The sequence below is a fragment of the Harpia harpyja genome, chromosome 16 (assembly GCF_026419915.1).
Source record: "Harpia harpyja isolate bHarHar1 chromosome 16, bHarHar1 primary haplotype, whole genome shotgun sequence".
NCBI lineage: Eukaryota > Metazoa > Chordata > Aves > Accipitriformes > Accipitridae > Harpia > Harpia harpyja.
In genome coordinates, this window is record NC_068955.1 from 13,288,993 (window position 1) to 13,315,478 (window position 26,486).

Here is a 26,486-nt window from a genome sequence, read left to right on the forward strand (position 1 = left end):
AAAGTACTCACATTCTTCACAAATCTTGGATGTATTTTACCCACCCGTCCTCTCCCCAAGAGGGAGGGAAGGGCTGCTAATGTCAGCTCACAGAACTGAGGCACAGAGACCAGGATTGCTGTACTTGGAGGACTCACCTTTGTACCCTGGCCATGCTGAAATATCTATGAATTTCTGGAAGGAGCTGGAGCTATTCACAAAAGCCCTCTCCAAACCCAGCCCCCCATTTAATAGTCAGAGGTGACAAGTAAATTCAAGCCACTATCAGCTCCGTGAACACATGGTGTACAAAGTTAGTGGGACATGGACCAAGCTGATGAGACTCATTATGGCTGGTAAAAGCAAGAGCTATGCAAAACCCTCTGCACCCTTTGAGATTTCTGCTTGGGAGTGAAAAGTGGCCTGGAGATGCACATCCCTTCCATGACCTTACGCCTTACAGGACTGAGCTGTCTCTCCCAAAATCCCTGATGGGTCCTACAGTCTCCCCTGTAAGTTTCCAGGAACAGCTTCTTCCTTCTGCTCCCCAGCAAGCAGCCTGCCACTGCATATTTACAGCCAAAGTAAATGCAGGCTCCGTTCCTGGCTAGGAACACAGAAGCAGCCAGCTTCCCAGAAAAACCAAGGGGTAACATGTCACCACTAGCATCGAAGATGCAGCTTGCCAGGGTTCCTCGGGATTATTTGTCTTGTTGCCTGCTCCCAGAAAAGCTGGCATGAAACAGCCAATCCATCCCCAGCATCCACCCCACTTCCCCAAAACACCCACCAGCAAGTTGGGCAAGAGACACTGCCTCAACAGCCAGCGCCTGCTCCCAGGCAGCAGTGTCTGTGTTTCCACAGGAGCTATGGAAGAAGTGGCAAGAGACGCTACTGCTGCCAACAGCAAGGTGCCGGCACCTCCGGACTCCCACTTGAAAAAACAAAGAGTAAGGACTCACTTAATCAAAGTAGTACTTTAATCAGGCTTTATCAGTGAATGAGTGCCACAAAGAATGCTATCTGAACACCTCAGAGATAAAAACTGCATATTCAGGCAATTGAATACCAGTATATAAAATAATCAGAATTCAGTGTCGACTAAGCCAGTTTCAGCCTGTGCTGAAAGCCAAGAAGGTATTCCACATTTTCCTCTGCTACAAGTAAAGTCAGAATTTGGCCTGCTGTTCCTCTCTCCTCAAAATCTTTAAAAACTTTCAAGGATTTTGAAAGGTATAGAAAGGTATAATGTCAACTGAGGAACTCACTGCTGCAACAAACAGCCTAAGCCAAGGAGCCAGGAGATTTCTAGCAGGTTAGCACACAACAACTAAATAGCTGAAGCTCCACCATGAGCCAACCTCTGATTTTCTTACCACCCAAAGGAGTTTTTTCTGGGGGTAGGTTATTTTTAAATATTTTTTTAATTGTAGATTGTCTTAACACTTAAACAAAGCACTCGGGCACACTTGAGAGACAGCTGGTTTTGGAGACAAGCTACGAACTAGATGGGATAGCAGGCCTGACCATGTTGGTGGTGGGCTTTGACATAAATTCAATCATCAACCACAAAGTCAGACACTTAAGAGGTTTGCTACTGACAAAAGTTACTGTGCCCAAGCTGGGAAACACACACATACAGTCCTGAAACGAAGTTCAGCAGCTTCACTTAAACTGCTAGTAAAGATGAACTTCAATAAACGATAAGGTTTAACACCAAAACAGCTAAAGGGAAGACTCAAGCCCTCAAGGTGGAGAGCTGAGCAGACACCTGGCGTGGAGGAGTTTATTTTCAGAAAGAGCTGCACCTTTCAACATCTTAGGATATTGCTAGGTTATTGCTTTATAAACCAGTGAATATGGGCTTTTCCTCCAACTTACACACCAGTGCTTCCAACGCAAAAGCTGCACCGTGCCCGACTCAGCTTTACTTACCTCTGTACATGCCAAAGTAGCCTTCCGACCGAATTGTTTTAATGAGGCAGTCAGACCTGCAAACAAAACAGAGAGAGATAAGCCACAGGAGCTCAAAGGTGGGTGAGAGCAGAGAAAAACAAAACAAATCTCTTGGAATGGTTTTCATTTACAATCTGTCAGCAAAACCCTGAGCCGAGAAGGGAACCGTGTCAGTCGCTGAATGTGCCATTGTTCAGGCCTGAGTCCAATTTCAGCCCCTAATTCACAGGGGCTTTGAAACCTGTGGCTCACCCTGCACGTGCTGTCTGCTTTCTAGAAACACAAAAGGGAAAAGTGTCACTGCAAGGGCTGTTTATCCAGGGTCCCCTGTGGCAAACAAGCATGAGATGTTCTAAAAGCATGAGATGTTCTAACAAGCAGATCCCCATGCGCATGTTTTTAAATCAGCTCTGGAAGGGAAATGAGGGGGGCCAAAACCCCCAATGCTGACTTGCTTGACTTACTCGGTGAAATTCGACACAAGGCACACAAACACTAGATGACCTGAACGCTCAGTCATCTGTGACCTCCCACGCAGATTAAAGCACTTACTTTTAATACCTCGGGTCCCACAGCAGGCAGCGAGCTCTCAGGCTCTCACCCTGGGGAGAGCATGGCAGGGTGCCGCAGAGGTCTGCTCCGAGGGGAAAACTGTCACTGCCTTCGTTTCAACTATATTTACTGCAAATAGGAAAACTGTGCAGAGCGCCAGAATGGCTCAAAGCCTTTCGAAGGCACAGCCGCACACACCTAACAAACCCAGAGGCGCAGTTCAGGAAGGCAGCACAGATACCCTGGCAGAGTTTCCCTCTCTGGACCATGGCTGTGTGAAGCCCAGGCACTGGCTGAAGGTTGGTTTGCTGTCTTTGGGAAGGGACGGGTACCTCCTATGGCCACAGGGGAAGGGAGAGGTGTGCATGCATGCGTAATTAAGGAACAAAAGGCTCTTTTAAGTAGTAATAAGGGAATTGTACCTTATGAAAACAATTATACAATTCTAAGAGATTTGGCAACACAAGGAGTAAACTTCAATCTCCGCTCTGTAGTAGTGCTGAGGTGGGAGAGAAGAAAATACAGAGTTCCCTCAAGGGCTTTATGGCCCTGCTTGGGTCAAGACTGCTCTAGGGTACCCCACGTTATTTGTGAAGAGCCCATCCTGCATGCTGCCAGTCATGGCAACGAGTTTCCCCTCTCTCCTGGGACACCCTGCATTCTTTGGGACCCCATCTTTCATGCACCCTGCCCCAGCTCCTGCAGCTTGCATGCACCCATCTTGTTCTTGGGAGCAGCCCCCCAATTTGTAAGCCCCAGACATCTCAGGGCACCTTTCTTCTATCCCCCCATCAAGCTCTTCCACCACAATGCTGGAGGCAAGGCATTTTTCCTGAGCCAGCGGTGCTGCTCTGAACAAGCCACAGCAGAGAGGGAAGCAGGAAGAGCTGCTCCCCACCATGCTCAGGCAGCCCTGCTACCTCACCGTAAGGCTTGCACGTCACTCCCAGCCCCTCAAGCTGCAGCAGAGCAAGATGGAGCCAAGGCCATGCCCAGCTCCTTCCTCTCCCTGGAAAAAGGGAGCCAACAGCCAACTAAAATTATACATGACATACCTGGGGCAGTGCAGCCCAAAAGCCCAGCTCTCTCCTGCCCTCAGGGCTGCTCCCAAGTGTCTTTGTCTCTTTCAAAGGAAAGGCTCCCCTGATGCCAAAGGTCTCTTGAGCTGAGCAGAAGCAAGGCATGACAGCCAAAATTTTAAATGAACTTGCTGCCTTCCTGGGTGTTCAGCAGACACCTTTGAGATCTGGTATCGATGGGCATACGGTATTTCCCAAAAATAAGCCCCTGTAACTGGGGAGCTCAGACAAGCCCTCCCAAATCCCTAGCTTTCGTAAGGGTGTCTCTCAAGACATGCTCCATGCATGGTAACAGCATCCTCTTAGTGCCTTTCCCTTGCTTGCTTAGGTAGGACACAGGATGGCCTGATGTTGTCTAGAGAATGTGTTATCCCCATTATTTCCTTGTCCCTGCTGGCCCCTCAGCCCCCAAAGACCCTTTCGCTTATCCCCACAGCTGCTGCCAATGCCAGAGGAACACCTCCAGCATTACTCATTCACATCCAAGCTTTGTCACAGACTTTTAGGAGGAGCCTGCTCAAATATACAGGGTAAATCCTGTGTATTCCCTAACGGCGCCTCATCCCACAACAACTCCTGGCTACGGAGCAGATCTGCACTCGACTGCTGGAGGTTAAAAGCCTCTCTCCTACTGAGCCCCCTCTCCAGAGATGAGGCATCCTGGCACACACTCCCAAGGGGAGCCTACAAATCCTCCACCCTGCCCAAACTCCTGTTGCTGTCACCTATCAGGTCAGGGGAGAAGCGACACTCAGGGAGGAGAAGCAAATTGCAGCAGCGGCAGGAGCAGGACACAACAAAAAGGAGAGGCAAGGCAAGATGGGAGGCCACGTCCTGCCAGCACACCTGGGCACACAAACAATGCAGGGAGCAGAGAGCACTGTAACTGTCAGGGGAAGCACCAGTCTGCCACGGCACGCCAGAGCTCATGCATAATTACGTGTCGTCAGCTAGAGCAAGGAGGCCCGGAGACTAAAACCATCAACATACAAAGCATTTCCTTCCTATTCCCACTCTGTCTCAAATTCTCCTGTGCAGGAAAGAGGAAAGTATTGGTGTGGAGGAGCAGGGAGCAGATAACACTACTTCTGAACAATGTGGCAGGAGGACAGGACACACATCATCAGTCCCAGTCCCTTCTACCCCCTCAATGACACCAGTACTTTTGGAAAACTAAGGCCTGACTCCAGTTCCTAGGATAAAGCATCTTGTGCTGAGTGTGGTGCACATTCCCCCAGCAGATACACAGCCCTAAGCATCCTACGCAAATCCCAGGTGAATTTGGTGGGCTGGATATATTCACACCTTCTTTTTCTACAGCACCTCATTTTTTTTGACATAGGACTGCTGGGGTAACTACAGCATGTGTCAACCTGTGACCCTTCAAAAGGTCTGCATGCAGTGCTCTAGACTGGGAGTAGGTGACTGCTTCCTCTTTTTACAACTGACACAGCAAAGGAAGCACCTCCAATATGAGAGCCATGGAAAGAGAAGAGAGGCAGAAATTCCCTCATGCACCTGATTGTGGTCCAGCAGAGAACCAAACAGGGCTCCTTGTGTTTTGGCCCTGAGCCCTGATAGCAGTGAACACGCTGCTCCCAAGCAAGGCATGCAAACAGAAGTGTCCTCTGCAGAGATCTTGCCTGCTGGGCTCAGCAGCCTGAATAGCTGCTTTATTTGCTTTGTCTGCTCAAGCACAGCTTGGTTCAAGATTGTCCCCCAGCTTTCCTGGGGACAGCCCAGTTCCTAGAAATGCTGAACACACCTGAAAGAGGTAACAAAGTGGAAGGACTCCCCACCAAAAGTCCCTGGGAATTCTGCCCATGCGGGTGGTACTCACATGCTGGTGTACATCCGCTGGCCATTCTGCTGGTTCTGCAGGCGAGTTTTTGCCAGGTCAATGGGAAATACACAGGTGACCCCAATCAGCCCAGCTATCCCTCCATTGATCAGCTTGGCAGGTAAACTGTAAGGGGACGAGATGCAGAGAAACAGATGTCTTAGCACTGGCATAACGTCAGGGGAGGGAAAGAGGAAAGAACAGAGCTCTTTTGCATGTCCAGAGTTAACACATCACTGTGCAACAAGGCTGCCCCCCCTCCAGCACGAAGGGAGCTCTGCCTCAAGGCAAAGCGTGGCCCTTGCCATACATAGAGGGGAGGAGGGGAAAGCAGCACATAGCATCAGGACAAACCACTGATGAGTGGAGTGGAGCCAAACAGCTAAGCCACACATCACTAAGAGCAAGGAAAAACCCTGTTTCCCAGGACCCAAGGGTTTCTGTTGTCCCTAGAGGAGAAAAGACAGAGTGCTGGACTGTCTACCACACGGATTGACTTCAGTTAGGGCCTGATGGTATCCAAGCCAGTAGGTTTACTGGCAAATGCTTCTCAGCACCACAATCAGATACACATCTAATGAGAGGTTCGTGACACGTCAGCTGCTACCATCACGTGGGAATGAGCCCAGCAGAAGCGCCCAGCTGGCAGCCAAGGAGCAGACGGCTGCAGCTCCAGGAAACTATTTCCAGACCCACCACCCGGAGCGAGGAGAACACACACAAACCAATAGTCTGGCAAAACCACTGGACTGGCAGCCTACACGGCCGTGATGCAGAGACGTGAGCTCATACCTCTCAGGGAAATCAAAACCTGGCTGGCTGAGTGTGCTTCCAAAACGCAGGGCTTTCTCTGCTTGCCTTTGTGCTCCTACAGGGAATTCTTGCACGTGGAACTGAGTGAAAGCCAGATTAGCCAAACATGGGTTCCCAGCAAATTCAATTACAAAAAATGTCCAGCACTTATATGCTCAATAAACCACTACACAGAGAGACAAAGGAAGCCTGTTTGAGTCAGCTCCCTCCAATAAAGCACAGGATATGGCTCCCTGAACACAGGATGTGTCAGATATTAAACTGACGGCTGACAGCAGTCCTAGATTGCAGCTGGGTGAGCTGGTGAGGCTGAGTCCTCCCACAGCGGGAACGGACATGCTGACTTTCACGACAGTGACTTGATGCTCTGGATGGGGGCACAGGCTGCATTACCCAGTGGAAGCAGCAGCGGTGAGGCTGGCCATGGCATGCTGGGGTGAAGCTCTGCAAACACGCTCTCCCCCAGCGGCATCGCAGAGCGCTCTGCATCAAGGGGCAACTGCAGAGAGGATCGTAAGTGGCCATGCTGAAAGAGCTGCCTCTCAGCTCCAGGCTCAAGGGAAAGGCAGGATATGGAGACTCAGGGTTTCAACTTGAGGTCTCCCTGGAGGAAGCAGACAAAAGAGAGGTGGAAAAAAAATAAAAGTCTTTGCCCACAAGTGCTAAGCATGACCTTGACACCCCAGGGAACTCCTTTCAGCCTCTGCTCTCCTGCAGCCAGAGCTCCTTCCTCCTCAATACCCACACCAACACAACACACACATGCAGCCCCAGGGCTGGCACAGCTGGAAGAAGAGGTGCCAAGGACAGGCAGACAGACAGACCTGAGCTCAGTCCACATCCCCAAACAAGACTGAGATTAAATAAAGCACAGCACGTTAGGAAGGCAGGCCCAAATCAGTGCATGAACTCAGTGCAGGGCCAAGACTGCAAGATCTCACCAGCTTGAGACTCGGTTGCCTCGGGGATCTTTGCACCGCAGCCTGAGAAGGGAACAGATTTGCCTGCAAACTCCTACGCTCAACTTGTGCTCAGGACATGGGAAAATTCCAAACAGTAAGCTTCACATCATGGCGCTCTCCTTATTTAACCCATACTCACACTGAAAGAGGAGGTCAGAGACCAGATAAAAGCGTGTCAAGATGGAGGCACCACTGGGAAGGAGGGTGTTTCAAGGCAGGATCACATCAGCCTCCCCACATTCAGCTCTGAAGTCACTGCTAGCAGGTCACAGACTGCAAGGCACAACCAGTTCCCCTTTCCAGCCTCAGCACTGTCATCACTTCTCTAAGTGTCCCCGAAACACCCAGGGCAGGCAAACACTTGCCTCTCTCAACCTGTTCCAATAGTGAAATCATCACAGGGTTTATATCAGGTGGAGACAGACACAGACACGTGGCAAATATCTTGCCTGCTGGCACCCTAAGTGCAAAAGATTCCATAATTTCAGCACAGACCCCAGCAATAAAGGGGAATAGCCTGATGTGCCTGTGCAAGCCAAAAATTTGGGCAACGTGGGCTGCAGAGAGCCTCTCACTCTGTGGGTGAGAAACCCTTGCTCAACACCCCCATCACACCTGAATCCAACTACCCAGGTTCCCCCATGTGCATGCACTGCAGAGGGAGACTAGTGCAGACAGATTACATGGCAGTATCTGGCAAGATGCTGAGATCAAGTTCCATGTCCACTGCTGCAGAAATGCAATGCCCTTGATCTTGCTGTGCAGCAAACCACTGCTGTGGATTTTAGATTTTTGGTAACAATCTTATTTTGCTAAGGGATGACAAATGCACACTGCAAGCGAAGATGGTTCAGTAGATCCTCCAAGCTTAAACAGATCTCCTTGGCTGGCTGCCTGTGACCACTGCAGACTTGTGGGCGCACAGACAGAAGAGATGACCTAAGCGGGAGACATGAGGGATTTGGGGCACAGAGAAGAACCTGCGACAGAGGGCACTGCACCCAAGTCAAAAGCTTTTTCCCTTGGGGCTAAGTCATCCCACTTTTCACCTCAGTGCTCTCTGCTCTCTCATGGGATGAGAATCCACTGTGCCTGGTCTCTCTGTCCTATTTAGCTTCTGCACAGTTACTGCCTCTCACTATCTAGGTGCGCAGGGCTTAGTGAAACAGGGACAACACAGGCTAGCATACAAATAAAGCCATTTGCTCAGTTTAACACGAGAAGGGATAGAATGGCATCCCAGTTCTCCTAGTGCTCCTCCTCAGCCCTTTTAACTAGTCCCTGTAGCCAGCAAGCTCCTGTTCACACTGCCAAGAGCACATTGGAGGGGCTGGGGGAGATCTTGGAGGACACATCTTCCCTTCCTTGAAAATACCAAGCTTCAAATGGCCACGGACATCTGGTCCTTTTGCTCTGCTGAGGCTATCAGGCACATACACCTGTCAGGCTCCATGGAGGTGAATCTCACCATGCCCTTCATGGGTGTAAAAGAAGAGTGCCAAGTGCTCTCCAAATTGGGTAACTGATGATGGGCAAATCTAGGCACATAAACACACCACAATGCTGTCTTGTTATCAGTGCAGCTCAGGACTGTTTTCATTTGCAGAAGGCAGGCATGCAGAAAGATACCCTAATCATGGCAAACACTAAGAAGGGGCAGCCCTCTTGCCTGTAGCATTCAGGCATTGCCAAGTCCTGGCCCTCTGTCACCAGGTTTCATTCACCCACTGACCCCTCCTGTCCTGAGCTGGTAACCTGGAAAACTAGATGTTAGAAGAGGACCACAGAAAAACCCACAGGAATCCCACAGCATGTAGGAGTCACTTATCTGGGGCAACTTCATAAGCAGCAGAAAGTTAAACCCACATGCAGGACTGTGCAGATCCATCTGACACAACTCTTAGGAAGCTACGGGTATTACTGCATCTTTCCAGAAAACACATCCCAATTCATTTCCAGAAAGGACTCAAATCCAGCCTTTGTATATGCCAGGATCAACGCTCTTAAGTTCCTGCTGTGCACTTAAGTGTCACTGATTATTGTTGGTACTTCACGTTCCTGCAATCACTCAAGCATTGACTGGCTTTAGAAGAAGGGCACAAGGCTGCATCTACGTGGACTTTGTAATTACAAGCACTGCATCCCCTGGCTTTGCTCCCTTGATGGCAGCAAGATGAAGTCAGCAGGTCAAGCTGACCTTTGAAAGAGGAAGCAAAAAGGAACAGACTCATGCAGGGTAAAAAGCATAGGGCAGAAAGAAAAAGACAGCAAGAAAAAAGAACTGAAGAAAGCAGAGATGTGACAACATGGCAAAGACAGAAAATAAGAGAAGGTTGAAAAAAAGCAGGTAAGAAAGGAGCAGAGATGGAATCAGAACTGTTTAAGGCCAGAAGAGATGATCAGGTGATTTCCTCCAACCTCCTATATCACAAAAGAGATTAAGTTTGAAAGACTTTAAAAGAAAAGTCTAAAGCACAACCAACAACTCAAAAATTTTTTAAAAAGTTACCTGATCTGTTTATCAGCCATTTAATTCAAACTTGATCTTGTTAAGAAATGAATCTGTTCCTTCAAATCGTTCCTTAATTTCTTTTTCAGTCACTTCTTTTTCACTTCAGTTTCTTCCTGGGAAAGGAGAGAAAGACACCAAGGAGACAAAGTTGAGACACACTCTTCCTGAAGCTCAGGTCCTACTGGGCAGACTGCAGGGTGAGGCCAGCTGAGGAACAAGTGACTTAAGGGAGCACCTGGTCACCTCAGAGAGGAGACTGAGCTCCAGAGGGAGCCTTATAAACGTGTGTGTGTATATAAATATACAAGCACATATGGAGGGAAGAGCTGCCAGAGTCATCAGGCTCCAGCAGCATGTGAGGAAGCACAGCAGCCAGGCAGTGCACGAGCTCTGCCCAACGTCCAGGACAGCTGTACCCATCACAGCTCTCTCGAACTTCAGGGAGCGTTTCACACAGCACCATGTGGACCTCCGACTCTCTGCAGGTCCACCCAGCCACCCCAAGACAATCACGTGTCATCGCGAGACCCGTTCAGGACTTCCCTCCAACACATACATGCTGTTTCTAAAGGACAGTCCTCAAAAACCTGCTCCTCCAGTCGTTACAATCCTTCCTCTATTTCCCAGCCCAAACGGACAGCCCATGCTCCATCTTGTGCCAACATTGTCTTTTAAGTAGTGCCTCTCCCTCCCCAAGCTATTGATGTGACTTTGCCCTTTGGACCACTCTTTTGAGCTCAGTGTCTACTGGCACAGCGCTGAAGCTCCAAGTCTGCAGGAAATGGTTCTCTCTAAGACTCCTAATTGCTCCTGTTTAACGAGAGCTGGTAGAAGTCACTACACGAAGAAATCTGGACTCTGGAGAAAATTTCAGAAGTGGCCACAACCTTCAGCTTTCTGGAGGTGTCCTTGTCTCCTCCTCACTTCCAACCTGGGAATCAGGTGCCCCACGCTTCCATCAGGCATCTCAGCAGCACTCAGCCACTCTCCTCCTTCTGCCCTTCCAGCTGCCACCTGGGTGGCGAGCCAGAAGCAGAGGAGATATCTTTGCCCTTTGCCTCTGGAATGAAATTTGCCCCTTAATTGCAGATTTCCTAAGCCACACAGAATCTCACATCCAACAAGGTGGCTTTCAGGCTGACATTTCTGCTCTGGAGATACAACCTGAGGGCCAGAGGCATTCCTGAGAATAAAAGGTCCCTGAAAGTGTAAAGAGCTGCTGGTGGTGCAAACAGATACGGGAAGGAGAGCGGGTGAGGTTACACGCAGTTCAGCACTGACCTGCTCCCCTCCCTGTCACATTAAGTGCCAAGGACAGGGCAGCCTGAAAGCACTTGCACAGTCCCATGCTTGGACAACATGAGATTAAAACTGCTTTTTCTGGAGTCCCACATTCAGGTAAAGCCATGAGACCAGCACATAGAGCTCGCTAAGGAAAGGGGCTCCTCTCCAAAACACTGCACACAAACCTCACCCACTACACTACAGTATTACACCTTCCATCCCTTCCGTGACCCCTCTTCAGACAGTTTACCTAATCTGTGGAAGCAGACCTTAAAAATCTCCAGATAAGCTAAGTCTGCACTTTCCGAGTAAAAATCACTTACACCTTTGGCTGCATGTGCTTTCATATGCACATCCACAAGAGTAGTTTGTTTCAGATTAATCTAATTCTCTATCAATTTAACCACAACAAGACCAAAATATAAAAATATAGGAAGACCAGTTGCTGAAAGCCTGTAACCCTGGCATAAACAAGCCCTGAACCGTGAAAACTCACTTGATAATGTCTCTACTCTCAATAGGATATTTCTGTTTATTGAGGCAGCAGCTCTGCCAAAATACATGCACCGAGTGGTCCTGACACCCCACTCCAAGGTCTGGCAAACTCCCCCCTTTGCTGCCTCTGCTGCAGTCTTCCCTGCGGACGGGCATCCAGGAGGCCAGGCACCCATCGCAAAGGGCAAGGCAAGAGAAGACAGCAAGGCTGATGTTCACCACTGACAGGTAGCTGAAAGAGTGAGAGACTGATGGACACACAAATGTATCACAGGGCTGCTTCACACCTGCTGACACAAGTAGGGTGATGGGGGTGGGAGAAGATGCTGCTGCACCGAGAGGAACTTGGGACAGCTGGGTTTAGCTCTCTGCTCTCTTTTTTTCTTTTGACTTTTGGCTTCAGCTCTCCACCTGCCTGGTAACTGCAAAGCCCTCCCCAGCTGTCTGACCCAGCTGGAAAACTGCTGCTGCTTCCCACCATGGAACAGATGCTCCTGCTGCAACTGCACAGCAGGAAGGGGTAAAAACAATCTTCCTGAGTTTAAAACCAGGCAGAGTTACAGGTTTCCTTGGTGCTGGCCATAGGGCCAGCAAATGCTAAGACTAGTATCATCTCCCCTACCAAAAGCTATTCAACTCGCAGACAAGCAAGGGGAAGAGAACGATGTGATCATTTTATAGCAGACACCAGCACTTGATAACTGTTTATACAGCACCTGGCACAACGGAGGCCTGAATGTCCATGGCCAGGGGATTTTAATGCATTAAGAGATTTTAATGCACTGAAGTGGAAAGCTTATTTGAGCTCTGTTTGTTTAAACAGAGCTCCAGCAAATGACCATTTGCAAAACAAACCCAAAGTCACTGCAAACTCCATCTGAGCACTTTGCTGTAATCTACAGAACTCCCTGAGTCCCTTAGAAGATGGTGAATGATTAAGCCTCCAGCGCCCTGGCCAGGGAGTTCCTGGGGAGAGCCGGATCCCAGATCCTCCCAGGGCAGGAAAATAGCTGCAGTCCTGCAGCCTGAGAAGGAAAAACACAGGCTGGGAGGAAAATGCTCGTAATTTTATAGGATATTAAAACAAACAAATCCAGAACAACATTATACATTTAATCTAGAAAGGAAAGAGATTAAGTAAAGACATAAGTATATCTCCCCAGGAACACAGTGCTCTCAGGAGCCAAAAAATGCAAACAAAAGCAGACAAGCAAAGCTTCTGCAGCCAAGCAGGGGTGTAGCTCCAGGGCTTCCTATGGGAGTAGGGTCAGGGAGCAGGGTTTGCATCTTCTCAGGAAACCTCCCATCAGCACCTGCATTGGGGCAGCAGACAAGCCAGCAGCACCAAAAAGGTGCTGACGCCTCAGAAAGTCTTTGTATGGTTAAACTTCACAGCCAGGTGGACAATGGCACTGCTGGAACTGGGAACCTGCATGGCACGAGGAGCAGAGGAGCCAGGAGGAAACTGGTAGCAGATGGGCAGGGGAAACGAGAGCTGCCAGAGACCCACCTCACAGCTGAAGAGGCTGAGCAGCCTTCACAGAAGGGAGTTCCTAAATCAAACATCCCATAACTAAGAGAGCGAGAGCTGCATGGGCAATGAATTATGTGGCGTTAATTCCTTCCTAGAGTGCTGTTAACACAGCTAGGCATGGATTAATGCCCCATTACTCACACACCAGGACGTCCCTTCTACATTTATTAAAATGATCAAGCAAATTAGTTTCAGAGCAACGCACACACCACAGCACAGGGAATCGCCTCTGTGCTAGGCAGAGAAGCAGTGCAAATGGCCCGAAGCTCACACTGCTACACGTAGATAGCCCAGGAGCCTCCTCAACCCAGCCTCTTCCTTTTCCCAGCTCCCAAAATCCAGCTCCAGAGAGCAACAAGAGCAGCCAGATTGGGGGTACCACAACGCAAACCTAACCAGCTTTGGATGTATCTGGTCCTCACAGCCTCAGCCACTGGCAAAATGGTGCTATTTTGCTCCCCTGCCTTGCCACACATCACACACACTCATCCACCTACGCTACACAGATGGTAAGGTTTTCTCCAGGATGGCCAACCTTTGCACACTGCAAACCTGCGGCACTCCTGATCAGCCTGGGACACGGCACTGGACTCTTAACCTTCGGTTCTTGCCTGACCACCTGAAGGAAAAGTGCTTACCAGAGAATCACTGCCCAGCCTGGGGCATGGAAGGGGGCACACGGTTTCATCACATGCCATGTATGCCACCAGCAAGCTTGGATGGAGATACAGGCATCCAACATCTCCACAAGCTGAGACATCATGGGAGAAGAAACAGATTAAGCTTACCCACACCTCTTTGACCACACTCAATGCATTTATTGCCACTGCAATGCCCTATGGCTGTGGTTTGCCACCTCTACCTCCAGCTGCCACTGTTCTGCCCACAGTTTGACCCTGGGGGTCCCCACAGCTCAGCACCCTCAGCACCCTCCTTCTTGTCCTACTCTCCCTCTGCCAGGCTGCCAGAGCCACCGCTGGCATCCTCCAAGCCAGCTACGGGCTCCCAGTCCACCAGCTCCCCCAGTCCTGCCAGCAGCCCCACCCCAAAGGCTGACTCTTCGCTTCTGCCCTCCACCAGCCCTCAGGCACAGACCGTTGTACATGCCGATTTATCTGAGCGCACGCAGGCTGCCGTTTTGACAGAAGACCTTTAGCCAACATCAGCTGTCGCTGCAGCCGAAGGAAGCAATCCCATCCTCTCCCTACACCTAAACATGTGTTCCCATGCCTGCTTTTTTGCCAGCACAAAAATTTGTGTAGAGCGGTCAGACAGGGATGAGACAGAACTGGAGGCCAGCAAATGCTGGAGCTGTCACTGAAAGCATACATTCAGACTACAACCTTGACTTGAAAATAAACAGCAGAAGGGGAAGACAGGACTCCCTTCCACACATTTCCATTTGTCTTGAGAGCAGACAAACTCAGTGCCCCAGCCAGAGAAGCCGACATCAAGAAGTGGGGCTCAGAAGCTGCACCAGCATCCACTGTGTTGAGAGGACACAGCCATGCAATGGCTCACAGTCAGAGAAGGAGGAAGGGGGAGGCAGCGGGGGAAGCCATCAGCAACTAGTACCTGCTGGGAGAAGAGAAACCCTCTGGGATCAGCACACTGCTTGCTTTCACAGCGCAAACGCATTTGAAGGTATGGACACCTTGCCAAGTTTTGCTAACGACTGAAGCAAAGCTGCCATCGCAACAATAAGGTTTAAGGAGTGCAAAGTGAACTGCAAATATTTCCGGAGAGAAGCTGCTTTCTAGATGTGTGCCGGGCACAAAGCGCACAAGGGAGTTGGCACCAGGAAATCTCACCTGGGGAGAAGCTGTTGACTTGGCCCTTGCCTGCTCAGGACATTTCAGGATAGAGGGGATGGAGGCAATCAGCAGCAGTTTCATCTCTGCTGCTCGCTTGCCCTTCAGCCCTCAAAAGCAGGGACTGCCATGAATTTCCTTGCAGCACCAGGCACGGTATTAGTCCTCAATAAAACAAAGCAGCTCTCGAACACGCTGGTGGACGCTCCCCCACTGTCACAGACTGTCACCTCCCCGGCTGTGCAATGGGACAGCATGGACCCTTTGTACCATTCTGCCACCAGGCAGAAGCCCCGGGGCTGCAGACGCAAACTCACCTGCCTCACGGTCAGCGGCCGACTGTCCCCGTACGACACTGGGCTTTGAAAGCACCAAGCCCAGGGCAGGTCCCCCCCTTGCCTCAGGTGAAAAAAGGCCAAAGTCCCAGCGGGGAGGTGCCACGCCACCTGCCTGCACCATAGGCTTGCTCCCACCCCTATGGGGACAGGCTCAGTGGCACAGCGCCCACTCAGCTTGCAAGAGAGCAGGGATGCTGAGCCCCCGCACACAGGGCGCTCACTCCTTTTTCCCGACAGCCCCCCACAAGAGTCCACAGTTCCTGCAGTCCTGTCTGTCCACCAAAACTTACCTCTGCCTTGTGCAGCTTCCCTCCTGCTGGCTGCTCGGGATAGGTGTCCCCCAGCACCCTCCCATCTACAGCCAAAAATGCCAGAGCACGTTCACAGTGAAAACAGTCAGGCTGGCACCCTTGCAAAACAGCAGGCAAACTTTGCCCCCATATCTGGCCTCCATGCTCCTTACAAACTGGGCTCAGTCTGGGGAGCCTTAACTTTTCCATGCTGTGAGACCTTGTGATGATAGAACGCCTCAAAACATCTCCTTCATGTCACAAAGAAATAGGCAAGTTCCCTGGCGGTGCAGGATGGTCCCCAGGCTGAGGGCATGTTACAGAGACGTTTGGCTTTGCAAACACAGGTAGTGGCAGTACAGATTTACCTGGATGCCCACAAAGGGGAAAAAGAGGACCAAAACTCCTGATTAGCAGCAAAGGCTCCTGAGGTCTCATTCCAGCTCCGTCGCTGACTTGCCCGTTACCTTCAGACAGGATTTCCAACCAGAACTGGCAGTCTGAGGAACACCCTGCTCCCAGACAACAGTCCAGCTTAGGAAAAAACAAGCCATGAACAAAAATAGTCCAACATCTTATTAGAGGCACTTGCCCACCACATCCTTTACCCATCCGGAGCAGTGTAGTTACCCATAATGTTGTGACAGGACAGGAGCCACAGCAGGGCCATGGTGGAAGTGTCACAGGGGACAATCCTGCAAGCCCCTGGGACTACAGCAATGTCCTATATTCTGGTACTGCATGAACAGTATTGCAACTATCCTCTCCCCCAGGATTTATTTGAGATTACAGGAAATTCAGAGACCTCATTTACCTTCACACAACAGCAGTCAAGAAGACAAAACAGAGGCAGCAGAGACTGGCCTTGGAAACACAGCCACCTCCACTACTCTCCAAGGAGGGAGAGGGCTCAGCACTCAAGAGCTTCTTTTGAGCTGGTCCAACCAACCCTCCCATCTCAGGGACAAAAGTCCCACCATGTGCTGGAGGCAGCTCTCTCTTTCACCCCCGCCCCAATTTGCCTGCTGGCCTCAGTCAGCAGGACCACCTTGATGCAAAGCAAAAGAGTTCCCAAAGCCATCAGACAGACACTTTACTGCACCTAGCAACAGTCCCTCTGTCTGCTTGGCCTCAGCCACACTGGGAAAAGCCTACCTGGCTGCCAAGTCCAAAGCAAGGATCAGAGTGAGTGGAGCAGCAGGTATTACTGGAAAGGAAGGGGGCAAAAGAGCAGGGAAGGAGGTGGGGATCTTCCTGCCTCTGGGCAGAAGGAGTAGGAAAAACACACCCAGTTTTTCTCCCCTCTGGGCTCTCCGTCCTGCTGGAAGCAACAGGCTGGCCCCCCACTCCCAGTACAGCATCATGCGACTTTGCCTGCTTTGCTGAGAAACCTTAAGCAATAAGTCAAGACAACAAGCATTTTCCATCACCTCTGTGAGAGCTAAGGCTTGGAGAAAGGCCTCCAAAAGGCACTGTGAGCAGCAAGAGAAGTGCCTTCCTGACCTGCAGAGCTTCTCCAGGCCAAATAACCAGCAACTTGCTGAGATTAGTACAGAAGCCGTTTGCCCTGTTGCTTAACAGGGGGAGTCCCATGGAGGCCTCTCCTCACATCAACATGATCTCTCTTCCAGACGAGTCTCCTACCCCTCAGCTCTACTCCAGGACAGCTCAGGAAACAGGGTCCAGTTCGTAAGTCCTTGCACCAGATCACACTCCAGTTACCAGAGCACATCCCACTTCAGCCTGGCAGAAAGGTTTGCAAGGGGCAACTGCTCAATGCCAAGCCATCTGCATTCAAGTCAGATGGAAAGACTCGAGGATAAGGCCTGTGCTGATCTGGAACAAATGCCAGATACGCCCTTTGACTTTGCATGTTGTGGGAAACTGCCCTGGATTGAGAGCCAGAAAGTTGACGCTCATCATGAAACTGGGCTGGGTATCAGCACTGCAGCACACCAAGAGGCCCCAGCACAGATCTGGGACCTGTTATTTTAGGGGTTGCACAGACCTTCAGTCAAGGACAGTCCCTGTCCTGGAGGTTTTGCAGCTGAACTGCAAGACGGGATGAGTGAGGACAGCCATTAGAAGGAGAGATGACTCACCCAGGGTAAGTCTTGCTGTCCAAGACATTGGGGCTGCCAAGCTGAAGGAACCAGAGGGAAAGTTTCAGCAGGACAAATGAGCTTGCAGTCATCTCACTGAGAACACATAGCAGAGTCCTACTCCATAGGAGGGCAACACATTAAAACATTCTCATCAGGCAGTAACTGCAGTGCCTTCCCTCACAGGAGAGAGAGATAACAGGTCTAAAAGTGCTCACAGCACCCCTGGCAAGACGGAGGGGAGCAAAGGAAACCCGTGGGAGCTGTTGGTGCTCTCCCCATCTCAACCTGCCTCTTCTCTGAGTTCTGAAAAAGGCAGTTGGGTCTAGTGGATGACTTTCAAGAGACCTGGCTCCTCTGCTCTGCACAAATGCTGCATCAAGCATGCGACAGCCCTGCTCCCCTCTCATTCCTCTGAACACTTACAACACAAGTAACATGCCTCTGAATTATGGACAACTACTCATGCTCAAAGGCAAACTCAGTCTTGGCTCTCCATGGCTTCTACAGAAACATGGACCAAGAGGTGTAGGAGCCAGAGGGCCAAAACCCCTTGCATCTCTTATCATAAAATCTTCAGTGATGTGGTGATACGAGGTCGGAGCACGGCCATAGCAGAAATTCAGGCCCGGCATTCTGCTTGAAAATAGTGGTGGGCTCCCGCCTTTGGTCTGTAGAGACCTGCAAGTCCCTGCACCAATTCAAAGGGATCTGTAAAAAGTAGCTACAGAACAACTAATCCATACACAAACACAATGAACTATATATATGTGGCAACTTCTAGAGAAAATTATTATTTAAATTAAATTTATAATGGCCTATGGTATTTTGCAGCTGAAGAGCCAACAGTGGAAACACAAGCTAACTGACAGATAGTAAAATTGCCCACACATGATCATGCTGGTGTACAAGCAAGTTTGCAGCTTGGACATCTTTGGATGACATAAGTGGGTGCTTATTGCCAGTGATGCCCCTTTCCAAGTGCCACTTGAGAAATCATGTAGTCACACATCAAACTGGTGTGATTCTAACTATTTTTAAACCCACCTTCCTCCGGATCAGTTCTCCATACCAGTTTTTATGAAATTACAGGTTCAGAGACAGGCAGCATTAGCTGGACAAAGAGGACAGCTTCACTGAGAAGCTGGGAGTCTGGCAGACGGGAGACAGAGCTGGGAAAACAAACGAACTTAGAACTTATATATAGCATTTCCTCTTCAATAATCTGTGGTGGTCCAGAAAAAGCAGAGCTAACTGACGGTGACAGACAGACCAACCCTTTGATCCAGAAGGACTTACCACTGAGAAACTAAATGGTGCAAATCCCTCACTCGGGTGCTCTGCCAAGAGACTGGCAGACTAGAAAAAAGGTTCCCCCCTCCTAATTTAAAATAATCACCATGTACAAAGCAGTAATTAAAAAAAACAGCCAAGAAGCCCAAGGGAAAGAGAGGGTTGGATTCTAGCTCACTAGGTAGGAATGAGGCAGAGCACTGAGTTGAGGTCCTGGGGCGTGAAAGGGACCATTCATTCCGCACCAGCAACAAAACCAAGACTCCTGGCTCTCAGCAGACCAATCTCCTCTGAAAGAAAAGGGGTGCCAGCAGCCCTGCTGGGAGGAATAAGCACCTTTTTGGGCCAAATTGCAGCAGTACCTCCTCAGAGCAACACCCAAACACCCACAGAGCTTTTCCTATTAGATGCCTTGAAGTGCATCCTCCTGGGACGGTGCCGGCTCGCTGCGGCCAAACCCAAGGCTGCAGAGGGGAAGGACTGTCAGGGCAGGTCAGTGCTGTGCCCCAGGTGGTCCTGCCTTGGGGCTAGCATGGGACGCTCAGGATGGACGTGATGCAATGCCAAGGCCTCCAGGACCCCGACGATGGCCCACAGGTCAGAGAGCGTGGCAGCAGCTGTGTCAAGGACTGACTGTTGTGGATGACCACCACCTTCATGTCACAAGACGAGTACAGTTTTTCTCAGAACACTGCATGCAGCCCTAGAAAAGGCTTTTTCTCTTTGAAAGGCAGGGGGGCGGGGGGGAATAGAAACTCTTCTTCTTTTGAGAAGAAACAACTCACAAATCCAAGTTTGTTTCCCCTGCCTTGTGTTTCTTCAGGTAGATGCTGAACAAGACACACACCAGAAATAGCCCCAACTTCAGCTACTCCAGGGTTACAAATTAAGCTCCATCCCCTCCAGCCCAGCAGCCAGCAAGAGGCCTGCTGAGCTGGCTCTGACGCATGGCTGCTCCCACAGCACAGCGCAAGGGAAGACCAACAAAGCTGTTGGGTTAAACTCTACTATGTCAAGGCTGGTCCTTCCTTCTCCAAACTCATCCAAAGCAGCGAACAGAGAAGAGAGAAGGGAACAAAAATCCTCACTGGCTAAAAAAGCTGGCCTGGAAAATGCTCCCGTCTTAGTGTGTGCCAAGTGGCCCACAGCTCTGAGCCAGTGGGCTGCTCTGATCCTGCACAGAAAGCCTCCTACCCACTAAGCCATGCAGTGTCCCTTCCTGCCCCTGAAACAGAGAAAAGAAAAAAAAAAAAAAGAGGAAAAAGAAATCACCACCTCCAGCCAGCATCCGAGGTACCTCAGCAACCATTTCTGCTCCTGCAGACTTCTTCCTTTTTTTTTTTTTTTTTTTTTCCTGCAATGCACCCGTTAGGAGCTGCACGTGGGTACTTCCATACCACCAGCACAACATATACTGTGGCAGCTCCTCACCCCACTAACCACTCACAGTACCTTCATCCAAGCATTGGGCTGTCCCAGGAACAGGCTCTAATGAAGAAGAAATAAATTTATCTGCTCCAACCTGCTGCAGAAGGACTCGTGTGCATCCCCTGTAACTCCATGGAGATCTCACAGAGACTTATTTTCCTATTGTGCCTCCCAGGAGGGCCAGGTCCTCAGCAGATGCAAGCCAGAAGAGCTCATCGTCTCTGCTGGAGCCTGGGGACTTGGTCCCCCGCCAGCTGCAGTGAGAGGGCACATTATTACAAGCACATACACACTTCTGTCCAATTTCATGGGGTTTCCTTGCCCGTCTGCCTGTAACAGCCTCATCTTCTCAATGATGATCCTGAACAAGCTCATGATGACCAGGAACAGTTCAGGCCTTGACAGCCCAAGCTTACTTGGCAAGGGGGAGAAATAGCAAACGAGAAAAGTAAAAAGAGGGAGGGGGACCAGGCAGGATACCTGCATCTCACCCAACAGCTAATTGCAGAAAACCTGACCAAAACTGTGTGAGCACATCACCTGCTTTCTAGCACCACTCTTCCTGCTCCTCCTTCCAGCTCATGTCACCGCAAAGAGCATGACCTGTGATTACTGTAGGAAGGAGAAGAAGAGAAGAAATGCAGGAAGCCTCCTTTGCATGTGTAGTGATCTTGGCTGAAAAGAGCCCTTAAAATGCTTAACTCACTAGTTTTAGAAGCAGTACAGGACCTTACTATCCCACATGCAGGACTACAGGAACAGAGACACACACCACCATCCTGGACTCGCAGGCTGCATCATTCCGGGGTGGTGGAGCACAAACTGGCATTCACCCCCATGACCTGCATCTTCTGGGGGAAAAAAAAAAAAACCAAAACCAAAAACAAACCAACAAAAAACCTGGTGGCAAGCATCTTGGCAGCATCCCACGGGACACTAAGCTCTGTGCGTGGCAAAACCCAGGCCAGAAAAAGGGACTGAGGACCATAGTACTGCAGAGAATGAAACTGCTTGCAACTATTTTTTGTCCTTTCACGAGAAGCTTGCCCTTTTGCAGTCTCGGTTATGAGCAGCGCTAGAATACGCCAGCCACTTCCTCTGCCCCAGGATTCACTGCGGGGAAGCAGGGTAGACAACAAAGCAAAACTACTATCAGTACCTAGTTCATAACCTGTTTGGAGCAGAGTTCAAGCATGGGTTGCTAAAGTTTATTTCTGTATATTTCTGCCTCCCAGCCTGTGTCACATCATGCCGATTCATTCTATAGATCCTTTTCTACAGACAGCACAGAGCATAGAAAATATCCAGGGCTGGCTGTTTAGCAAACCTGCACTGAAAGCTTCCTTCTGTCTGCTGCGCCTGCTGCTAATTCCCTTCACAGCTCTGCTCATTAATAAAAATACAACACAATAAAAGATAACCGCACACATATACACCTTGCCCAAATTCCCTGCATGCTGGCTGATCCTGAGTCACCACCAGCGATTAACTGTTGCCATGCACTGAGGAGGACACGGTTATTAAATTAATAGGGGCTGCTTAACCTGGCTACAAATATACATGAGTTCTTTGTGCCTTAGTGAGCTAATAAGGCATGTGCTAATTACATTAATTCAAACAAGCCCAGCGTGCCCTGAGGGCAAAGGGAAAGAAGGGCACAGCAAACCCAGGCTCTTTCATAATAGCTGTGCGAGAGCAGAAAGTACTTGCCTTGACGTGGCTTTCAAAGGAGAAGCAGAGGAGCGCTGCGGCTTGCACCCTACAGCTTGCTCAGCCCAGCTGCCTCGTTAACATGCAAGAAGCCTTGCTGGTTCACCCAGCCCTTGGTGCAACGATAGACAGGGGATCCCCTCTCCAAAGGGCCAGCTGGCTTGTCCCTTCCAACCTCCGTGGCCCAGAGCACATCGCAAGCCTCGGGGTGACACCCTGCTGCATTGGGACCATGAGCCTGGGACCCTGCAGGCAGCCCCTTTCCCACAGGGACCACGTGGCACCGGCAGCCTCCAGCCACGCAGCAGCACCGGGGGCTGCAAGTCACCCAGCATCCTGCCACGCGCCGCTTCTCACGCAGACCTGTCTCCTCCACGTCCCCAAAGTCAGCCAGGGACAGCTCGGCTGGACAGGCAGCACACAGAAGCTGCAGGGTGAGCTCAACCAAGTTAGGCAATCCCAACCGGCTCCCTAAACCTAACCTGGCAATGGAGGCAGGCGGGCAGGACTGTGTGCACCTCCCATGTCAAAACAGGAACAGAGCCTTCAGAAACGGGAAGGGGAAGGGACAGACTGCAGCAGGGAGAAAGACAGCAGGAAAGAGAGACACGCAATCCCAGCAAGGTTCAGATATGGTCAGAGAGGAGCCTCCCGTCTCTCCAGCCCAAGGGTAACCAGATCCCTCACCTCTGCCACCCCTGGCAAGGAGCCTTCCTCAGCATCAGCTGTGCTCACGCTGAGGGTGTCTGCTAGGCACTGCCACCATCTCTGGGCATGCAAGGGAGGGAGAGGAAGAAGAAAGGAAGTCGGTCATACTTCTTTGCATCTCCAAGGACACGTGCTCACCGAGCACTTTCTGAAGCATGTGCTTGTTCCTGTGAACACTAGGGGACTGTGCCAGAGCACAGAAAAGGCGTGGGGTTTTCTACCCTCTGTTCCCACTTCTTCCAATACCGCATGCATCTGGCGGTACACAGGGTCATCCCCAGGAGGCCTGAAAAGCAACCACCTTTCTCTGGCAGCAAGGACTATGCCATGTGAATTGCAGGGTATTTTAAAGACATGATGCTGACTCTCCTCCTCAAAGAGAGGATATACAATCAGGCACCAGGTGAGACCCAGGGCTGCGGAAGGGTAGTACAATGCAGTTTGTCCTGCACAAAGAGGCACTGGTACAGGCTCAATGCAGTCTTGACAGTGGGTTGGCAGAGAAGATGCAAATATTTTCATGAAGGAAACCATACTAGGGATTTTTAGCCCCTGGAAAGTGCATCTCTCTTAAGCCACATGATTCTCTTTCCCAGCAGAGGCTGTGGTTACTCAACCACTAGTCCAGCATAACTTCAGGCTACTGCCAAAATGGAGGGAGCTCTTCCTTCCCCCAGCTACTAGAGGAACTCATTTCAGACCAGGCCTATTCCCAGGTCAATGCATAGCTGTGAACACACATATGCTTGGGCCGGCACAAAAAGACAGAGGCAGGAGTGAGAAGCAGGGTTGCCCCTCTCAGCAGCAGCCTGCAGCCTGACTGCTGTGGGCACTGGGAAAAAAACCTAAACACCTAATAGACAACAGTAAAATAGAACGAGATTGCCTCCAGGGAAGCCTGGGAGATAAGGGCTTCTGGGTCCTGAACGAAATTATTTAAAAGACCTAGAAACCCAGAGCCCTGTGGGGCTGTACGTCAACTGATAGCTGTCACTCAGAGTCCCAAAGGGGGACTGCATGAGCCTGGCTGGAACAGCAATGTGTCCAGCAAACCCCACACCCTGCCCCTGTAGCAAAGCCGCAGTGCCCCGAGAGAGCCAGCCCCCAACGTGGGTGCCAATGCTAAAATACTGTAGGTTAATGAAACAGGACCCCAGAGTCTAAAAGGACGTAAACCCTCCTGTGTCACCCTCTGGAGTTAGGAGCTGGGCTCCGCGTAAGGCAAGGTGACAGAAGCATTGAGCAGTAGCCACCATGTAAGCACACAAACACTGGTGTACAGGCTGCAAGCTCAGCTGCTCGCTAGAGCCAAGACTGTATTTCAGGTGCCTTTTGTACAAGAGGCCAGACACGGAGAGTAGACAGGATAACAAAAGGACACCTCCCAGCCTCCCAAACACTTTGCAACAGCAGGTAGAGACCTTTCTGAGGAAGGAAGCTTATCTCATTACTTCCCACTGCTGAAGGCAGAATTTGATGAATGCTCCCAGTATGCTAGAAGAAATGCCAGTTAAATGTCATGTTCATCAATATTCCTTGCCTCTCAGCCACAGGAATGGTGATACACGACTGCTGCCGCCAGTCCCTTTGCTGTGGGGGTACATGAACGTACCTGCTCTGCTCCTGCATCACAAACAGCATTTCTCTTCTCCCACCTCAGCTGTTTGCTTACGCCAAAGCTGTTCAGATCACAACAAAATGGTTCCTTGCTAATCGTACATCAGCGGCCCCACAGGGGTCATGTTGTTCCTAAAGAGGTTAGCAGTTCCTCCAGGGAAACTCGTACATGCTCTGTGACAAGCAGAGGAATTGTCGAGGGGACTGCAACACTCAGGAGTCTGTGGGATAATCCATCCACCCGCTCCCTGCTCACCCAGAGCACTGTGAATCAGCAAGCTGCAAGGCAGGCAAGGTGTTCCTAGCAGGAAGACGATATATTTAGGAGGCTACAGGCAAATGAAAACACATGCAGTCCTGCTTACCTAAACACAGCAGAAGGAGATGGGTAACACAAGGAAGGAAAAGGAGTGAGAGGAAAAAAGTGAAATAAGTCGAACTTGGAAAGTCATTCTCTGGACATTAAATGTCTTACCTGGCTACTCTGCATGTGCAGTGCAATGCTGCTACCTGCCAGATGTATATACAAGAATTTACCTGACACATCAAGCATCCTCTGTAAAGCAACTCATCTTGCATTGCTTAAGAATTAGACCTCTTTTCAGAAAGTTTAAAAAAAAAAAAAAAAAATTCATCCCTGAAGCACACCTCACAGCCCTGCTCCAACTACCAGCCACCACTGTCTTGCCAAAGAGTGCATGGCAGGAACGGCAAATAACATTAGACACAACGAACTGTCGTGCCAGCGAGCAGTGTAACAGGCGCGTTGCATTGGGAGACTAACAGCAGTTTGGCCATGCAGGAACCAGACACAACGCTCTGCTCCAGAGGTCCTCGGACAAGGAATTCTGGGCTCCAATCCACAATCCCCATCAGAGCCAGCTGTGGCTACTGACCTGGGAATCTGCCTGCCCCGCGGCAGAGCCCACACAAGAGGTGGTGCAGCACTCTGCTGCTGCCACGGTTGGTGTCAGGACCCCAGGTCTGGTACCAGCTGGGGAAACCATGTTCTCCTTCCCCTGCAAGAGCAGTAACCTCATCAGGGGAGAGGGGAGGTTGGCCACAGCAGCCAGTTCCGCCAGGGTTCATCAGGTTCCCTGACCATGACACGTAAACCCCCTCCCATTCCATATCCTTTCAGGCTACCAGCAAGTTTGTCAGCTCGCGTATATGCAGAGGTGTGTCCAAACAGCACATGCCCTTTGCCATGGCTGATCTGTTTGCTTCCAGCTCCAGACCACCTCAATTAGCACTGTCACAGGTCCAGGTAACCACACCAGCGTGAGAGACAACCCGGTGTCAGATCATGCCGCGGCCTTCCCACAGTCTCACCCACATGCTGAGCAACGTCTCACAAGCTGCACGGCAGCTCTGCAGCCTCTCTCCCATGAGCTGACCCCGTGCCTCTGCAAACTGGCCACGGCTCACCTCCACCAGAACGGCCCAGCAAGCGGGCACAGCCAAACCTCACCGCAGGTGAAGTGGGAGCTCGCTCCACGCCAGGGACCTGGCAGAGCTGCAGAGACTGAGTCAGCGGTGTGCAGCTGCCTTCCGAGCATGTAGAGGGTGCCGGAGCAGCCTGCTCAGCCTCCCCAGGAGCATGCTGGCAGGCAGCACGTCGCACGGTGCACTCAGGCACGCGCCCACACACAGCTCAGCAGCAGCCTGGCATTTCTTCCCCCCTTTCCAAAGCCAAATTCAGACCATCTGTTGAAGTAGTTCTGCAAATCATCCCTCTTTCAGGAAGGGCCGGGGGCTGAGTTTAGTTGTTTATATAGCGTCTGGCATTTCTCTAGCGCTTATCACTTCAGTATCCAAGCTATTTCCTTCAAGCTCTCCGCTAGTTCTGAAGAACCAGAGTGGGGCACCAATGAATCTTCATTTTAAGTTTCTGGGAAAAAAAAGGGGGGGGGGGCATCAAAAAGACAACAGCTGCTCAGGTCATGCACACATTTAGCTGCTAACAAAGCGAATGGGACAGTTCAGGGGAAGGGGGTCAGGCCAACACAATGAGTTTTATGTCCTTTAACAGAACTACTACCCTTAGAAAATAGCCTTCTGCTCCCAAAGGATGAGATGAACCAACAAGTGCTCCCGTTGCCTTACAGAGAAGAGCTCAGCTTACCCAGGACATGGAAAAGGAAGCTACTCCCATCCCTGAGAAAGCCAACACAAAACAAAAA

At 50.6% G+C, this 26,486-nt stretch overlaps 1 protein-coding gene across 4 annotated transcripts in view; it reads right to left on the reverse strand.

Moving 5' to 3' along the window:
* SLC25A22 (solute carrier family 25 member 22) overlaps positions 1 to 26,486 on the reverse strand; it is a 52,384-nt gene that overhangs the window by 19,638 nt on the left and 6,260 nt on the right. For 2 of the 4 annotated variants that reach the window (XM_052810999.1, XM_052811000.1), the window contains exons 2-4: positions 9,691 to 9,806; positions 5,407 to 5,532; positions 1,915 to 1,970 (exon numbers count right to left, since the gene is read on the reverse strand). In XM_052810999.1, the coding sequence (XP_052666959.1) occupies positions 1,915 to 1,970; positions 5,407 to 5,532; positions 9,691 to 9,710 (202 nt within the window). In that variant the 5' untranslated portion in view covers positions 9,711 to 9,806. Of the gene's footprint in view, positions 1 to 1,914; positions 1,971 to 5,406; positions 5,533 to 9,690; positions 9,807 to 25,731; positions 25,751 to 26,486 lie in introns of those variants that run through there. The other 2 variants (XM_052811001.1, XM_052811002.1) reach the window with 2 other exon arrangements.